We start from the raw sequence: 14601 nt of genomic DNA on the forward strand, positions 1-14601 counted from the left end.
AAGGGGTCCCTGCTCCATCTCTCTAAGGGGTCCATGCTCCATCTCTCTAAGGGGGTCCCTGCTTCATCTCTCTAAGGGGGTCCCTGCTCCATCTCTCTAAGGGGGTCCCTGCTCCATCTCTCTAAGGGGGTCCCTGCTTCATCTCTCTCTAAGGGGGTCCCTGCTCCATCTCTCTAAGGGGGTCCCTGCTTCATCTCTCTCTAAGGGGGTCCCTGCTTCATCTCTCTCTAAGGGGGTCGCTGCTTCATCTCTCTAAGGGGGTCCCTGCTCCATCTCTCTAAGGGGGTCCCTGCTTCATCTCTCTAAGGGGGTCCCTGCTTCATCTCTCTAAGGGGTCCCTGCTTCATCTCTCTCTAAGGCGTCCCTGCTTCATCTCTCTAAGGGGGTCCCTGCTCCATCTCTCTAAGGGGGTCCCTGCTTCATCTCTCTAAGGGGGTCCCTGCTTCATCTCTCTCTAAGGGGGTCCCTGCTTCATCTCTCTAAGGGGGGTCCCTGCTTCATCTCTCTAAGGGGGTCCCTGCTTCATCTCTCTCTAAGGGGGTCCCTGCTCCATCTCTCTAAGGGGTCCCTGCTTCATCTCTCTAAGGGGTCCCTGCTCCATCTCTCTAAGGGGTCCATGCTCCATCTCTCTAAGGGGGTCCCTGCTTCATCTCTCTAAGGGGGTCCCTGCTCCATCTCTCTAAGGGGGTCCCTGCTCCATCTCTCTAAGGGGGTCCCTGCTTCATCTCTCTCTAAGGGGGTCCCTGCTCCATCTCTCTAAGGGGGTCCCTGCTTCATCTCTCTCTAAGGGGGTCCCTGCTTCATCTCTCTCTAAGGGGGTCGCTGCTTCATCTCTCTAAGGGGGTCCCTGCTCCATCTCTCTAAGGGGGTCCCTGCTTCATCTCTCTAAGGGGGTCCCTGCTTCATCTCTCTAAGGGGTCCCTGCTTCATCTCTCTCTAAGGCGTCCCTGCTTCATCTCTCTAAGGGGGTCCCTGCTCCATCTCTCTAAGGGGGTCCCTGCTTCATCTCTCTAAGGGGGTCCCTGCTTCATCTCTCTCTAAGGGGGTCCCTGCTTCATCTCTCTAAGGGGGTCCCTGCTCCATCTCTCTAAGGGGGTCCCTGCTTCATCTCTCTAAGGGGGTCCCTGCTTCATCTCTCTAAGGGGTCCCTGCTTCATCTCTCTCTAAGGCGTCCCTGCTTCATCTCTCTAAGGGGTCCCTGCTTCATCTCTCTAAGGGGTCCCTGCTTCATCTCTCTAAGGGGGGTCCCTGCTCCATCTCTCTAAGGGGTCCCTGCTTCATCTCTCTAAGGGGTCCCTGCTTCATCTCTCTAAGGGGGGTCCCTGCTCCATCTCTCTAAGGGGGTCCCTGCTTCATCTCTCTAAGGGGGTCCATGCTTCATCTCTCTAAGGGGTCCCTGCTTCATCTCTCTAAGGGGTCCCTGCTTCATCTCTCTAAGGGGGTCCCTGCTCCATCTCTCTAAGGGGGTCCCTGCTTCATCTCTCTAAGGGGGGTCCCTGCTCCATCTCTCTAAGGGGGGTCCCTGCTTCATCTCTCTAAGGGGGGTCCCTGCTCCATCTCTCTAAGGGGGTCCCTGCTTCATCTCTCTAAGGGGGTCCCTGCTTCATCTCTCTAAGGGGGGTCCCTGCTTCATCTCTCTAAGGGGGTCCCTGCTTCATCTCTCTAAGGGGGTCCCTGCTTCATCTCTCTAAGGGGGTCCCTGCTTCATCTCTCTAAGGGGGGTCCCTGCTTCATCTCTCTAAGGGGGTCCCTGCTTCATCTCTCTAAGGGGGTCCCTGCTTCATCTCTCTAAGGGGGTCCCTGCTTCATCTCTCTAAGGGGGGTCCCTGCTTCATCTCTCTAAGGGGGTCCCTGCTTCATCTCTCTAAGGGGGTCCCTGCTTCATCTCTCTAAGGGGGTCCCTGCTTCATCTCTCTAAGGGGGGTCCCTGCTTCATCTCTCTAAGGGGGTCCCTGCTTCATCTCTCTAAGGGGGGTCCCTGCTTCATCTCTCTAAGGGGGTCCCTGCTTCATCTCTCTCTAAGGGGGTCCCTGCTCCATCTCTCTAAGGGGGTCCCTGCTTCATCTCTCTAAGGGGTCCCTGCTCCATCTCTCTAAGGGGTCCATGCTCCATCTCTCTAAGGGGGTCCCTGCTTCATCTCTCTAAGGGGGTCCCTGCTCCATCTCTCTAAGGGGGTCCCTGCTCCATCTCTCTAAGGGGGTCCCTGCTTCATCTCTCTCTAAGGGGGTCCCTGCTCCATCTCTCTAAGGGGGTCCCTGCTTCATCTCTCTCTAAGGGGGTCCCTGCTTCATCTCTCTCTAAGGGGGGTCCCTGCTTCATCTCTCTAAGGGGGTCCCTGCTCCATCTCTCTAAGGGGGTCCCTGCTTCATCTCTCTAAGGGGGTCCCTGCTTCATCTCTCTAAGGGGTCCCTGCTTCATCTCTCTCTAAGGCGTCCCTGCTTCATCTCTCTAAGGGGGTCCCTGCTTCATCTCTCTAAGGGGGTCCCTGCTTCATCTCTCTAAGGGGGGTCCCTGCTTCATCTCTCTAAGGGGGTCCCTGCTTCATCTCTCTAAGGGGGGTCCCTGCTTCATCTCTCTAAGGGGGTCCCTGCTTCATCTCTCTCTAAGGGGGTCCCTGCTCCATCTCTCTAAGGGGTCCCTGCTTCATCTCTCTAAGGGGTCCCTGCTCCATCTCTCTAAGGGGTCCATGCTCCATCTCTCTAAGGGGGTCCCTGCTTCATCTCTCTAAGGGGGTCCCTGCTCCATCTCTCTAAGGGGGTCCCTGCTCCATCTCTCTAAGGGGGTCCCTGCTTCATCTCTCTCTAAGGGGGTCCCTGCTCCATCTCTCTAAGGGGGTCCCTGCTTCATCTCTCTCTAAGGGGGTCCCTGCTTCATCTCTCTCTAAGGGGGTCCCTGCTTCATCTCTCTAAGGGGGTCCCTGCTCCATCTCTCTAAGGGGGTCCCTGCTTCATCTCTCTAAGGGGGTCCCTGCTTCATCTCTCTAAGGGGTCCCTGCTTCATCTCTCTCTAAGGCGTCCCTGCTTCATCTCTCTAAGGGGGTCCCTGCTCAATCTCTCTAAGGGGGTCCCTGCTTCATCTCTCTAAGGGGGTCCCTGCTTCATCTCTCTCTAAGGGGGTCCCTGCTTCATCTCTCTAAGGGGGTCCCTGCTCCATCTCTCTAAGGGGGTCCCTGCTTCATCTCTCTAAGGGGGTCCCTGCTTCATCTCTCTAAGGGGTCCCTGCTTCATCTCTCTCTAAGGCGTCCCTGCTTCATCTCTCTAAGGGGTCCCTGCTTCATCTCTCTAAGGGGGTCCCTGCTTCATCTCTCTAAGGGGGGTCCCTGCTCCATCTCTCTAAGGGGTCCCTGCTTCATCTCTCTAAGGGGTCCCTGCTTCATCTCTCTAAGGGGGGTCCCTGCTCCATCTCTCTAAGGGGGTCCCTGCTTCATCTCTCTAAGGGGGTCCATGCTTCATCTCTCTAAGGGGTCCCTGCTTCATCTCTCTAAGGGGTCCCTGCTTCATCTCTCTAAGGGGGTCCCTGCTCCATCTCTCTAAGGGGGTCCCTGCTTCATCTCTCTAAGGGGGGTCCCTGCTCCATCTCTCTAAGGGGGGTCCCTGCTTCATCTCTCTAAGGGGGGTCCCTGCTCCATCTCTCTAAGGGGGTCCCTGCTTCATCTCTCTAAGGGGGTCCCTGCTTCATCTCTCTAAGGGGGGTCCCTGCTTCATCTCTCTAAGGGGGTCCCTGCTTCATCTCTCTAAGGGGGTCCCTGCTTCATCTCTCTAAGGGGGTCCCTGCTTCATCTCTCTAAGGGGGGTCCCTGCTTCATCTCTCTAAGGGGGTCCCTGCTTCATCTCTCTAAGGGGGGTCCCTGCTTCATCTCTCTAAGGGGGTCCCTGCTTCATCTCTCTCTAAGGGGGTCCCTGCTCCATCTCTCTAAGGGGTCCCTGCTTCATCTCTCTAAGGGGTCCCTGCTCCATCTCTCTAAGGGGTCCATGCTCCATCTCTCTAAGGGGGTCCCTGCTTCATCTCTCTAAGGGGGTCCCTGCTCCATCTCTCTAAGGGGGTCCCTGCTCCATCTCTCTAAGGGGGTCCCTGCTTCATCTCTCTCTAAGGGGGTCCCTGCTCCATCTCTCTAAGGGGGTCCCTGCTTCATCTCTCTCTAAGGGGGTCCCTGCTTCATCTCTCTCTAAGGGGGTCCCTGCTTCATCTCTCTAAGGGGGTCCCTGCTCCATCTCTCTAAGGGGGTCCCTGCTTCATCTCTCTAAGGGGGTCCCTGCTTCATCTCTCTAAGGGGTCCCTGCTTCATCTCTCTCTAAGGCGTCCCTGCTTCATCTCTCTAAGGGGGTCCCTGCTCCATCTCTCTAAGGGGGTCCCTGCTTCATCTCTCTAAGGGGGTCCCTGCTTCATCTCTCTCTAAGGGGGTCCCTGCTTCATCTCTCTAAGGGGGTCCCTGCTCCATCTCTCTAAGGGGGTCCCTGCTTCATCTCTCTAAGGGGGTCCCTGCTTCATCTCTCTAAGGGGTCCCTGCTTCATCTCTCTCTAAGGCGTCCCTGCTTCATCTCTCTAAGGGGTCCCTGCTTCATCTCTCTAAGGGGTCCCTGCTTCATCTCTCTAAGGGGGGTCCCTGCTCCATCTCTCTAAGGGGTCCCTGCTTCATCTCTCTAAGGGGTCCCTGCTTCATCTCTCTAAGGGGGGTCCCTGCTCCATCTCTCTAAGGGGGTCCCTGCTTCATCTCTCTAAGGGGGTCCCTGCTTCATCTCTCTAAGGGGGTCCCTGCTTCATCTCTCTAAGGGGGTCCCTGCTTCATCTCTCTAAGGGGGTCCCTGCTTCATCTCTCTAAGGGGGGTCCCTGCTTCATCTCTCTAAGGGGGTCCCTGCTTCATCTCTCTAAGGGGGTCCCTGCTCCATCTCTCTAAGGGGGGTCCCTGCTCCATCTCTCTAAGGGGTCCCTGCTCCATCTCTCTAAGGGGGGTCCCTGCTTCATCTCTCTAAGGGGGGTCCCTGCTCCATCTCTCTAAGGGGTACCTGCTCCATCTCTCTAAGGGGGGTCCCTGCTTCATCTCTCTAAGGGGGGTCCCTGCTTCATCTCTCTAAGGGGGTCCCTGCTTCATCTCTCTAAGGGGTCCCTGCTTCATCTCTCTAAGGGGTCCCTGCTTCGTCTCTCTAAGGGGGTCCCTGCTTCATCTCTCTAAGGGGGTCCCTGCTTCATCTCTCTAAGGGGGTCCTTGCTTCATCTCTCTAAGGGGGTCCCTGCTTCATCTCTCTAAGGGGGTCCCTGCTCCATCTCTCTAAGGGGGGTCCCTGCTTCATCTCTCTAAGGGGGTCCCTGCTTCATCTCTCTAAGGGGTCCCTGCTTCATCTCTCTAAGGGGTCCCTGCTTCATCTCTCTAAGGGGGGTCCCTGCTTCATCTCTCTAAGGGGGTCCCTGCTCCATCTCTCTAAGGGGTCCCTGCTCCATCTCTCTAAGGGGGTCCCTGCTTCATCTCTCTAAGGGGGTCCCTGCTTCATCTCTCTAAGGGGGTCCCTGCTTCATCTCTCTAAGGGGGTCCCTGCTCCATCTCTCTAAGGGGGTCCCTGCTTCATCTCTCTAAGGGGGTCCCTGCTCCATCTCTCTAAGGGGGTCCCTGCTCCATCTCTCTAAGGGGGGTCCCTGCTTCATCTCTCTAAGGGGGGTCCCTGCTCCATCTCTCTAAGGGGGTCCCTGCTTCATCTCTCTAAGGGGGTCCCTGCTTCATCTCTCTAAGGGGGGTCCCTGCTTCATCTCTCTAAGGGGGTCCCTGCTTCATCTCTCTAAGGGGGTCCCTGCTTCATCTCTCTAAGGGGGTCCCTGCTTCATCTCTCTAAGGGGGGTCCCTGCTTCATCTCTCTAAGGGGGTCCCTGCTTCATCTCTCTAAGGGGGGTCCCTGCTTCATCTCTCTAAGGGGGTCCCTGCTTCATCTCTCTCTAAGGGGGTCCCTGCTCCATCTCTCTAAGGGGTCCCTGCTTCATCTCTCTAAGGGGTCCCTGCTCCATCTCTCTAAGGGGTCCATGCTCCATCTCTCTAAGGGGGTCCCTGCTTCATCTCTCTAAGGGGGTCCCTGCTCCATCTCTCTAAGGGGGTCCCTGCTCCATCTCTCTAAGGGGGTCCCTGCTTCATCTCTCTCTAAGGGGGTCCCTGCTCCATCTCTCTAAGGGGGTCCCTGCTTCATCTCTCTCTAAGGGGGTCCCTGCTTCATCTCTCTCTAAGGGGGTCCCTGCTTCATCTCTCTAAGGGGGTCCCTGCTCCATCTCTCTAAGGGGGTCCCTGCTTCATCTCTCTAAGGGGGTCCCTGCTTCATCTCTCTAAGGGGTCCCTGCTTCATCTCTCTCTAAGGCGTCCCTGCTTCATCTCTCTAAGGGGGTCCCTGCTCCATCTCTCTAAGGGGGTCCCTGCTTCATCTCTCTCTAAGGGGGTCCCTGCTTCATCTCTCTAAGGGGGTCCCTGCTCCATCTCTCTAAGGGGGTCCCTGCTTCATCTCTCTAAGGGGGTCCCTGCTTCATCTCTCTAAGGGGTCCCTGCTTCATCTCTCTCTAAGGCGTCCCTGCTTCATCTCTCTAAGGGGGTCCCTGCTTCATCTCTCTAAGGGGTCCCTGCTTCATCTCTCTAAGGGGGGTCCCTGCTCCATCTCTCTAAGGGGTCCCTGCTTCATCTCTCTAAGGGGTCCCTGCTTCATCTCTCTAAGGGGGGTCCCTGCTCCATCTCTCTAAGGGGGTCCCTGCTTCATCTCTCTAAGGGGGTCCCTGCTTCATCTCTCTAAGGGGGTCCCTGCTTCATCTCTCTAAGGGGGTCCCTGCTTCATCTCTCTAAGGGGGGTCCCTGCTTCATCTCTCTAAGGGGGTCCCTGCTTCATCTCTCTAAGGGGGTCCCTGCTCCATCTCTCTAAGGGGGGTCCCTGCTCCATCTCTCTAAGGGGTCCCTGCTCCATCTCTCTAAGGGGGGTCCCTGCTTCATCTCTCTAAGGGGGGTCCCTGCTCCATCTCTCTAAGGGGTACCTGCTCCATCTCTCTAAGGGGGGTCCCTGCTTCATCTCTCTAAGGGGGGTCCCTGCTTCATCTCTCTAAGGGGGTCCCTGCTTCATCTCTCTAAGGGGTCCCTGCTTCATCTCTCTAAGGGGTCCCTGCTTCGTCTCTCTAAGGGGGTCCCTGCTTCATCTCTCTAAGGGGGTCCCTGCTCCATCTCTCTAAGGGGTCCCTGCTTCATCTCTCTAAGGGGTCCCTGCTCCATCTCTCTAAGGGGTCCCTGCTCCATCTCTCTAAGGGGTCCCTGCTCCATCTCTCTAAGGGGGGTCCCTGCTTCATCTCTCTAAGGGGTCCCTGCTTCATCTCTCTAAGGGGTCCCTGCTCCATCTCTCTAAGGGGGTCCCTGCTCCATCTCTCTAAGGGGGTCCCTGCTTCATCTCTCTCTAAGGGGGTCCCTGCTTCATCTCTCTCTAAGGGGGGTCCCTGCTTCATCTCTCTCTAAGGGGGTCCCTGCTTCATCTCTCTAAGGGGTCCCTGCTTCATCTCTCTCTAAGGGGGTCCCTGCTTCACCTCTCTAAGGGGGGTCCCTGCTCCATCTCTCTAAGGGGGGTCCCTGCTTCATCTCTCTAAGGGGGTCCCTGCTCCATCTCTCTAAGGGGGTCCCTGCTTCATCTCTCTAAGGGGTCCCTGCTCCATCTCTCTAAGGGGGGTCCCTGCTTCATCTCTCTAAGGGGGGTCCCTGCTCCATCTCTCTAAGGGGTACCTGCTCCATCTCTCTAAGGGGGGTCCCTGCTTCATCTCTCTAAGGGGGGTCCCTGCTTCATCTCTCTAAGGGGTCCCTGCTTCATCTCTCTAAGGGGGTCCCTGCTTCATCTCTCTAAGGGGTCCCTGCTTCATCTCTCTAAGGGGTCCCTGCTTCATCTCTCTAAGGGGGTCCCTGCTTCATCTCTCTAAGGGGTCCCTGCTTCATCTCTCTAAGGGGGTCCCTGCTTCATCTCTCTAAGGGGGTCCCTGCTCCATCTCTCTAAGGGGGGTCCCTGCTTCATCTCTCTAAGGGGTCCCTGCTTCATCTCTCTAAGGGGTCCCTGCTTCATCTCTCTAAGGGGTCCCTGCTTCATCTCTCTAAGGGGGGTCCCTGCTTCATCTCTCTAAGGGGGTCCCTGCTCCATCTCTCTAAGGGGTCCCTGCTCCATCTCTCTAAGGGGGTCCCTGCTTCATCTCTCTAAGGGGTCCCTGCTTCATCTCTCTAAGGGGGTCCCTGCTTCATCTCTCCAAGGGGGTCCCTGCTCCATCTCTCTAAGGGGGTCCCTGCTTCATCTCTCTAAGGGGGTCCCTGCTCCATCTCTCTAAGGGGGTCCCTGCTCCATCTCTCTAAGGGGGGTCCCTGCTCCATCTCTCTCTAAGGGGGTACCTGCTTCATCTCTCTCTAAGGGGGTCCCTGCTTCATCTCTCTCTAAGGGGGTCCCTGCTTCATCTCTCTAAGGGGGGTCCCTGCTTCATCTCTCTAAGGGGGTCCCTGCTCCATCTCTCTAAGGGGTCCCTGCTTCATCTCTCTAAGGGGTCCCTGCTCCATCTCTCTAAGGGGTCCCTGCTCCATCTCTCTAAGGGGTCCCTGCTCCATCTCTCTAAGGGGGGTCCCTGCTTCATCTCTCTAAGGGGTCCCTGCTTCATCTCTCTAAGGGGTCCCTGCTCCATCTCTCTAAGGGGGTCCCTGCTCCATCTCTCTAAGGGGGTCCCTGCTTCATCTCTCTCTAAGGGGGTCCCTGCTTCATCTCTCTAAGGGGTCCCTGCTTCATCTCTCTCTAAGGGGGGTCCCTGCTTCATCTCTCTCTAAGGGGGTCCCTGCTTCATCTCTCTAAGGGGTCCCTGCTTCATCTCTCTCTAAGGGGGTCCCTGCTTCACCTCTCTAAGGGGGGTCCCTGCTCCATCTCTCTAAGGGGGGTCCCTGCTTCATCTCTCTAAGGGGGTCCCTGCTCCATCTCTCTAAGGGGGTCCCTGCTTCATCTCTCTAAGGGGTCCCTGGACTGAACAATATTGAATACTAGTACATTCTTCAGCTCAACCAAACATTGTAAAATGTTTTCACACTTTTAAACAAACAAACAAATAAACAAAGCACTCCACAACCAAGCCAACAGCCAACCAATCAGCATCAAGTACACTCAACATAGATGATGTCACTAATTAAACTTTAAATGAGTTTAAATGTGTTTACCTGTTAGTTCCAGACCGTGTGTTTACCTGTTAGCATGTTGCTAACGCTAACTGACTCTAGACTCTACTACTACACTACACCTGTCCCCAGGCTGTGTGTGCGTGTGTGCGTGTGCGTGTGTGCTTACACAGAGAGAGAGAGAGGGGAGGGGGAGGAGTTAGCTCGATCACCTGTGTGTTAGTTAACCCTAACCTGTCCATACAGGTAATAAGAGCTGAAACATGATCACACACGCACGCACGCACGCACGCACACACACACACACACACACACACACACACACACACACACGCGCGCGCGCACACGTGCACACGCACACCTCCCACATGTTGACAGAGTGATGGGAGGAGCCGGGATTCGAAACACCGACCGACCCACGGCCCGCTCTACTTCCTGAGCCCAAAAACGGCAGATCTACAAGATCACACCGTCTGTGTGTCACTAACTGTACGGCGTCTCAGTAAACATAGCAGATCTACAAGATCACACCGTGTGTCACAACAAAGTAAATACCACAACAAATGTAAACAGACAGACAGACTCCTAATGGACCCCAAAGTGGCGTCCGGGGACCCCCAGGGGTCCTTCAGGGAGTTCCAGGGGGTCCCCAGCTAAATGATAGTTAGGAACCAAATGGACCCCATGGGTCTGTAACTCTGAGACTGTGATCTTACAATATAAATTGGGGGTCCCAGAGATATAAATGCCATTAAATAATGAAATGTACCCATTCTGCATACCGTGAGATATAATGAAATGTACCCATTCTACATACTGTGAAATACAATAAAATTTACCCATTCTACATACTGTGAAATACAATGAAATGTACCCATTCTACATACTGTGAAATATAATTAAATGTACCCATTCTACATACTGTGAAATACAATGAAATGTACCCATTCTACATACTGTGAAATACAATGAAATGTACCCATTCTACATACTGTGAAATATAATGAAATGTACCCATTCTACATACTGTGAAATACAATGAAATGTACCCATTCTACATACTGTGAATACAATTATCAATCAATCAATCAATCAATCAATCAATCAAAGACTATTTTGAACAACATAAGTGTTCAATAGCTTTCATGTGAACTGTAGTGTCAGAGTCTGGCCACCAGGAGACACTGTGGAGCCACACATAAAACATTCTAACCTACTTCCTGATCGACTTTCTTCACAGTAACAACTTTATTGAAGAGTTCAGGTTTAACCAAATGGACCCTTAATGTTTATAGTGTACAACCTTAACCAAATGGACCCTTATGTAACCAAATGGACCCTTAATGTTTATAGTGTACAACCTTAACCAAATGGACCCAGACCCTGATATTATGGAGAGTTCTGACTCTGACACAGCTTTGTTCACATGTAACCAAATGGACCCTAACTCTGACACAATAGTGTGTGTATGTGATGTGTGTGTGTGCGTTGTGTGTGTGTGTGTGTGTGTGTGTGTGTGCATGTGCATTGTGTGTGCGTGTGCACACGCACGTGCGTGTGCACGTGTGTGTTGTGTGTGTGCGTGTGCATTGTGTGTGCGTGTGCACACATACGTGCGTGAAAACGTGTGTGTTGTGTGTGTGCGTGTGCATTGTGTGCGCGTGCACGTATGTGCGGACGTGTGTGGTGTGTGTGTGTGTTGTGTGCGCGTGTGTGTGCGTGCACGTACGTGCGTGTGCACGTGTGTGTTCCTTTCAGAGGAAACAGTCGTATCTGTTGTACTTCCTGCTTCCTGCGTAGCCTCACAGCACTTCCTGTCTGGCTGGCCCTGAACCCAGCTCACTTCCTGTTGATGACATCACAGGTTAACCTGCCTGTCTGTCTGTCTGTCTGTCTGCCTGCCTGCCTGCCTGCCTGCCTGTCTGCCTGCCTGTCTGTCTGTCTGTCTGTCTGTCTGTCTGCATGTAATTGTGACCAGAGTGAGAGAGGTAAAACCAGACCTGGGTCTCAGAGAGAGGTAAAACCAGACCTGGGTCTCAGAGAGAGAGGTAAAACCAGACCTGGGTCTCAGAGAGAGAGGTAAAACCAGACCTGGGTCTCAGAGAGAGGTAAAACCAGACCTGGGTCTCAGAGAGAGAGGTAAAACCAGACCTGGGTCTCAGAGAGAGAGGTAAAACCAGACCTGGGTCTCAGAGAGAGAGGTAAAACCAGACCTGGGTCTCAGAGAGAGAGGTAAAACCAGACCTGGGTCTCAGAGAGAGAGGTAAAACCAGACCTGGGTCTCAGAGAGAGGTAAAACCAGACCTGGGTCTCAGAGAGAGGTAAAACCAGACCTGGGTCTCAGAGAGAGAGGTAAAACCAGAACTGGGTCTCAGAGAGAGAGGTAAAACCAGACCTGGGTCTCAGAGAGAGAGGTAAAACCAGACCTGGGTCTCAGAGAGAGGTAAAACCAGACCTGGGTCTCAGAGAGAGAGGTAAAACCAGACCTGGGTCTCAGAGAGAGAGGTAAAACCAGACCTGGGTCTCAGAGAGAGAGGTAAAACCAGACCTGGGTCTCAGAGAGAGAGGTAAAACCAGACCTGGGTCTCAGAGAGAGAGGTAAAACCAGACCTGGGTCTCAGAGAGAGAGGTAAAACCAGACCTGGGTCTCAGAGAGAGAGGTAAAACCAGACCTGGGTCTCAGAGAGAGAGGTAAAACCAGACCTGGGTCTCAGAGAGAGGTAAAACCAGACCTGGGTCTCAGAGAGAGGTAAAACCAGACCTGGGTCTCAGAGAGAGAGGTAAAACCAGACCTGGGTCTCAGAGAGAGGTAAAACCAGACATGGGTCTCAGAGAGAGAGGTAAAACCAGACCTGGGTCTCAGAGAGAGAGGTAAAACCAGACCTGGGTCTCAGAGAGAGAGGTAAAACCAGACCTGGGTCTCAGAGAGAGAGGTAAAACCAGACCTGGGTCTCAGAGAGAGAGGTAAAACCAGACCTGGGTCTCAGAGAGAGGTAAAACCAGACCTGGGTCTCAGAGAGAGAGGTAAAACCAGACCTGGGTCTCAGAGAGAGAGGTAAAACCAGACCTGGGTCTCAGAGAGAGGTAAAACCAGACCTGGGTCTCAGAGAGAGGTAAAACCAGACCTGGGTCTCAGAGAGAGGTAAAACCAGACCTGGGTCTCAGAGAGAGAGGTAAAACCAGACCTGGGTCTCAGAGAGAGGTAAAACCAGACCTGGGTCTCAGAGAGAGGTAAAACCAGACCTGGGTCTCAGAGAGAGGTAAAACCAGACCTGGGTCTCAGAGAGAGGTAAAACCAGACCTGGGTCTCAGAGAGAGAGGTAAAACCAGACCTGGGTCTCAGAGAGAGAGGTAAAACCAGACCTGGGTCTCAGAGAGAGGTAAAACCAGACCTGGGTCTCAGAGAGAGGTAAAACCAGACCTGGGTCTCAGAGAGAGGTAAAACCAGACCTGGGTCTCAGAGAGAGGTAAAACCAGACCTGGGTCTCAGAGAGAGGTAAAACCAGACCTGGGTCTCAGAGAGAGGTAAAACCAGACCTGGGTCTCAGAGAGAGGTAAAACCAGACCTGGGTCTCAGAGAGAGAGGTAAAACCAGACCTGGGTCTCAGAGAGAGGTAAAACCAGACCTGGGTCTCAGAGAGAGGTAAAACCAGACCTGGGTCTCAGAGAGAGAGGTAAAACCAGACCTGGGTCTCAGAGAGAGAGGTAAAACCAGACCTGGGTCTCGGCATCATCAGGATCACTTTTCTCCACCGGAGCCGGAACCGGAACTGGATCTGGATCTGGACTCTGTCTGGTCGCTGTGGTCAACGCTCTGGTCGCCGCGGCAACGCCTGAGATCAACGCCTCCACGTCGATGTTGAGATCCTCGATGGACTCGTAGATGTGACACTAAAGTAATAGATTACATCATAAATGGTAAATGGTAAATGGTGCATTTATATAGCGCCTTTATCCAAGGCGCTTTACATAGATTGTGCATTACATTCACCCATTCACACACACATTCATACACCGATTGCGGCGGAAGCCATGCAAGGTACCAACCAGCACATCGGGAGCAATTTGGGGTTCAGTGTCTTGCCCAAGGACACTTCGACATGTAGCCAGGAGGAGCCGGGATTCAAACCGCCGACCCATGGATCATTGGACGACCTGCTCTACCTCTTGAGCCACAGTCGCCCTATCATAGATGTGACACTAAAGTAATTAGGTTACTGCATGGATCTGTGATCTTAAACCCTTTTGGTGTTTTAAACTATTGAAAAATAGCAGATCTACAAGCTCGTAGCGCGGCACTTGGTGCCACGCTACGAGCTTGTAGGTCTGCTATTTTTGATTTTTTTTAAACTCAAATCTTTGCTTCTGCTGGTCCCTGGAATAACATATTTTCAGATGGGGGTCGGCGGCCAAATACAGATCATTTTTAGGGTCCTTGACATGAAATATTGAGCACCACTGATACAGAAACATGAGGTAGACGCGTAGTCGCAGACGCGATGCGATGTGATCTTGTAAAAGCTGCCATATCTGCGCGGCTCCCCGAGCCGCTATTCTGGAAGAAGTCCCGGCGCTGATTGTGTTAATAACTTATCGTTATTGTTGCATCACCTGCACCACAAGGCTCTGCTCTGCTGCCCCATCTGGCGGAGTCAGGTTACTGCTCTGCTACATCCAATAATACAAAATAATAATAATAATAATAATAATAATAACTGCACCACATCGCCATCATCAGAGCCAAGGCTCTGCTCTGCTGCCCCATCTGGCGGAGTCAGGTTACTGCTCTGCTGCATCCAATAATACATACTATAGAGGGTGTGCGTGACATCATCATACCTGGACGTTATGCGGGAACGCCCACTGAGTGGCAAAAAACTACTGTCTGGCCTCGACAGCCCATTCATCCAATCAGAAAAGTCCTGTCTGATTGCATTTAACAGTGTTAAACTCAACAACATTGCAGCTGAACGAAAAGCTTGAATTATCCTCTTTCAATCTGCAAAGTTTGTGTTTCATGAAAAACCATCATAGAAACGTTATGAGCTACTTTCTGTCAAGAAATGCCCTGCATTTGATTATGTTTCTAAGTGTCAGAGTTTGGAAGTGCTTGTTTTCAATAACACAACATTTCGCTGCCTCCTGCATTATGTGACATTTATAAACAGGTGGTACGGCAGGACGGTGGAGTGAGTTACAACGAGTGCTTCCAAACTGCAACCCTCCATGCTGCTCAATGTTTTACCACTCAGTCTAGATGAGGGGGGCGTGTCCTAGATGAGGGGGGCGTGTCCACTCAGTCTAGATGAGGGGGGCGTGTCCTAGATGAGGGGGCGTGTCCTAGATGAGGGGGGCGTGTCCTAGATGAGGGGGGCGTGTCTTGATGGGAAAATCATGCATGTGCATACCCTCTATTGCCGCCTTAACAGACGACGTCACACAGATGAGCAACAGCATGCGGCGCGCATCG

At 53.4% G+C, this 14601-nt stretch overlaps 1 protein-coding gene across 1 annotated transcript in view; it reads right to left on the reverse strand.

The window, feature by feature from the left end:
- Positions 1-14601, reverse strand: part of LOC306918970 (rho GTPase-activating protein 27-like) — a 94750-nt gene that overhangs the window by 56497 nt on the left and 23652 nt on the right. The window contains exon 5 of the mRNA XM_079531809.1: positions 12849-13022. Within this exon, the coding sequence (XP_079387935.1) occupies positions 12849-13022 (174 nt within the window). The remainder of the gene's footprint in view (positions 1-12848; positions 13023-14601) is intronic.

This window comes from Electrona antarctica, assembly GCF_951216825.1.
Source record: "Electrona antarctica genome assembly, contig: scaffold_110, whole genome shotgun sequence".
Lineage (NCBI taxonomy): Eukaryota > Metazoa > Chordata > Actinopteri > Myctophiformes > Myctophidae > Electrona > Electrona antarctica.